This window comes from Procambarus clarkii, chromosome 32, assembly GCF_040958095.1.
Source record: "Procambarus clarkii isolate CNS0578487 chromosome 32, FALCON_Pclarkii_2.0, whole genome shotgun sequence".
NCBI lineage: Eukaryota > Metazoa > Arthropoda > Malacostraca > Decapoda > Cambaridae > Procambarus > Procambarus clarkii.
The window spans coordinates 42,461,908-42,464,184 of record NC_091181.1 but is presented as its reverse complement, the minus strand read 5'-3'; the positions used below and the strand labels follow the sequence as shown (position 1 = coordinate 42,464,184).

The 2,277-nt window shown below is 61.0% G+C and overlaps 1 protein-coding gene across 1 annotated transcript; it reads right to left on the bottom strand.

Moving 5' to 3' along the window:
• Positions 1–984: 984 nt before the first annotated feature.
• On the bottom strand, positions 985–1,719 carry LOC123759485 (uncharacterized). Its single transcript, XM_045744591.1, has one exon. The coding sequence runs from the start codon at positions 1,717–1,719 to the stop codon at positions 985–987; it is 735 nt and encodes a 244-aa protein (XP_045600547.1).
• Positions 1,720–2,277: the final 558 nt, after the last annotated feature.

The window sequence follows — 2,277 nt, the reverse complement described above, 5'->3', positions numbered from 1 at the left end:
GATCACTGGTTGGTGTGGTCACTGGCTAGTGTGGTCACTGGGAGGTGTGGTCACTGGCTGGTGTGGTCACTGACTGGCGTGGTCACTGGCTAGTGTGGTCACTGCCAATGTGGTCACTGCCTGGTGTGGTCACTGGGTGGTGTGGTCACTGGGTGGTGTGGTCACTGGCTGGTGTGGTCACTAGCTGGTGTGGTCACTGGTTGGTGTGGTCACTGGCTGGTGTGATCACTGGTTGGTGTGGTTACTGGTTGGTGTGGTCACTGGCTGGTGTGGTCACTGGCTGGTGTGGTCACTGGCTGGTGTGGTCACTGGCTGGTGTGGTCACTGGCTGGTGTGGTCACTGGCTGGTGTGGTCACTGGCTGGTGTGATCACTGGTTGGTGTGGTCACTGGCTGGTGTGGTCACTGGCTGATGTGTTCACTGGCTGGTGTGGTCACTGGCTGGTGTGGTCACTGGCTGTTGTGGTCACTGGTTGGTGTGGTCACTGGCTGGTGTGATCACTGGCTGGTGTGGTCACTGGCTGGTGTGATCACTGGCTGGTGTGGTCACTGGTTGGTGTGGTCACTGGCTGGTGTGGTCACTGGCTGGTGTGGTCACTGGCTGGTGTGGTCACTGGCTGGTGTGATCTCTGGTTGGTGTGGTCACTGGCTGGTGTGGTCACTGGCTGGTGTGGTCACTGGCTGGTGTGATCTCTGGTTGGTGTGGTCACTGGCTGGTGTGGTCGCTGCCTGGTGTGGTCGCTGCCTGGTGTGGTCGCTGCCTGGTGTGGTCGCCGCCTGGTGTGGTCGCCGCCTTTTGTGGTCGCCGCCTGGTGTGGTCGCCGCCTGGTGTGGTCGCTGCCTGGTGTGGTCGCCGCCTGGTGTGGTCGCCACCTGGTGTGGTCGTCGCCTGGTGTGGTCGCCGCCTGGTGTGGTCGCCGCCTGGTGTGGTCGCTGCCTGGTGTGGTCGCCGCCTGGTGTGGTCGCCGCCTGGTGTGGTCGTCGCCTAGTGTGGTCGCTGCCTGGTGTGGTCGCCGCCTGGTGTGGTCGCCGCCTGGTGTGGTCGCCACCTGGTGTGGTCGTCGCCTGGTGTGGTCGCCACCTGGTGTGGTCGCTGCCTGGTGTGGTCGCCGCCTGGTGTGGTCGCCGCCTGGTGTGGTCGTCGCCTGGTGTGGTCGCTGCCTGGTGTGGTCGCCGCCTGGTGTGGTCGCCGCCTGGTGTGGTCGCCACCTGGTGTGGTCGCCACCTGGTGTGGTCGTCGCCTGGTGTGGTCGCCACCTGGTGTGGTCGCCGCCTGGTGTGGTCGCCGCCTGGTGTGGTCGCCGCCTGGTGTGGTCGCTGCCTGGTGTGGTCGCTGCCTGGTGTGGTCGCTGCCTGGTGTGGTCTCTGCCTGGTGTGGTCGTCGCCTGGTGTGGTCGTCGCCTGGTGTGGTCGTCGCCTGGTGTGATCGTCGCCTGGTGTGGTCGCCGCCTGGTGTGGTCGCCGCCTGGTGTGGTCGCCGCCTGGTGTGGTCGCCGCCTGGTGTGGTCGCCGCCTGGTGTGGTCGTCGCCTGGTGTGGTCGCTGCCTGGTGTGGTCGCTGCCTGGTGTGGTCGCCACCTGGTGTGGTCGCTGCCTGGTGACTCAGCATCGTTCAGGCTCCTCATTGCTGCTGACTCTAAGTGTGATCGAGGGGGGCGGGGTGGGGGGCGTGCCCCTAATTGCTGGGTGTTGTGTGATATATGAGAGCGGCGACGCCACATGTCGCCGTGGTGGAGATTAATAATGTAGACTCGCCGTGAGGTGTGTTGTTGATGTGAGCCGTGTTTGGTCTCTCGGGTCACAACGACGGCGAGTGATGAACAGCGTTAGTTCTGTTGGTTCCCTTCGTGTTCCTCCCCCCCCGTTAGGCACTCCCAGCTCAGCCCTTCCCACAGCTGTAGTCACACGCGCTCTCTGGACATACTGTCCCGTTTTCTGTTTTGGGTCATCTGGTAGGTTTGGAGAGGACACTGTAATAAACTGTGCTGTGGCAGGATATATATACCCTAAGAGGTGTATACATATCCCGCTTATCGGCGCATATTTTCAATTTATTTTAGTTCTGAGGTAAACTTGCTTGCTGGTTAGCAGGTTAGTCACGGTTTTCATAACTCTCCAGAGGTTGATAGAGCTTAAACAGCACAACATCAGACAGAGCCTGGCCTGGGTGGCTGGTAATCTGGAATATTTAACCGTGTCATGCATACATACGTATCTTGGCGTCATACACATATATCCTCAGGGACTTGGCATCATACACAGGTATCCTTAGGGACCTG

Bases quoted from the DNA above. Each gene is read 5' to 3' on its own strand.
- LOC123759485 (XM_045744591.1), bottom strand. From the start codon at position 1,719: ATGTGGCGTCGCCGCTCTCATATATCACACAACACCCAGCAATTAGGG.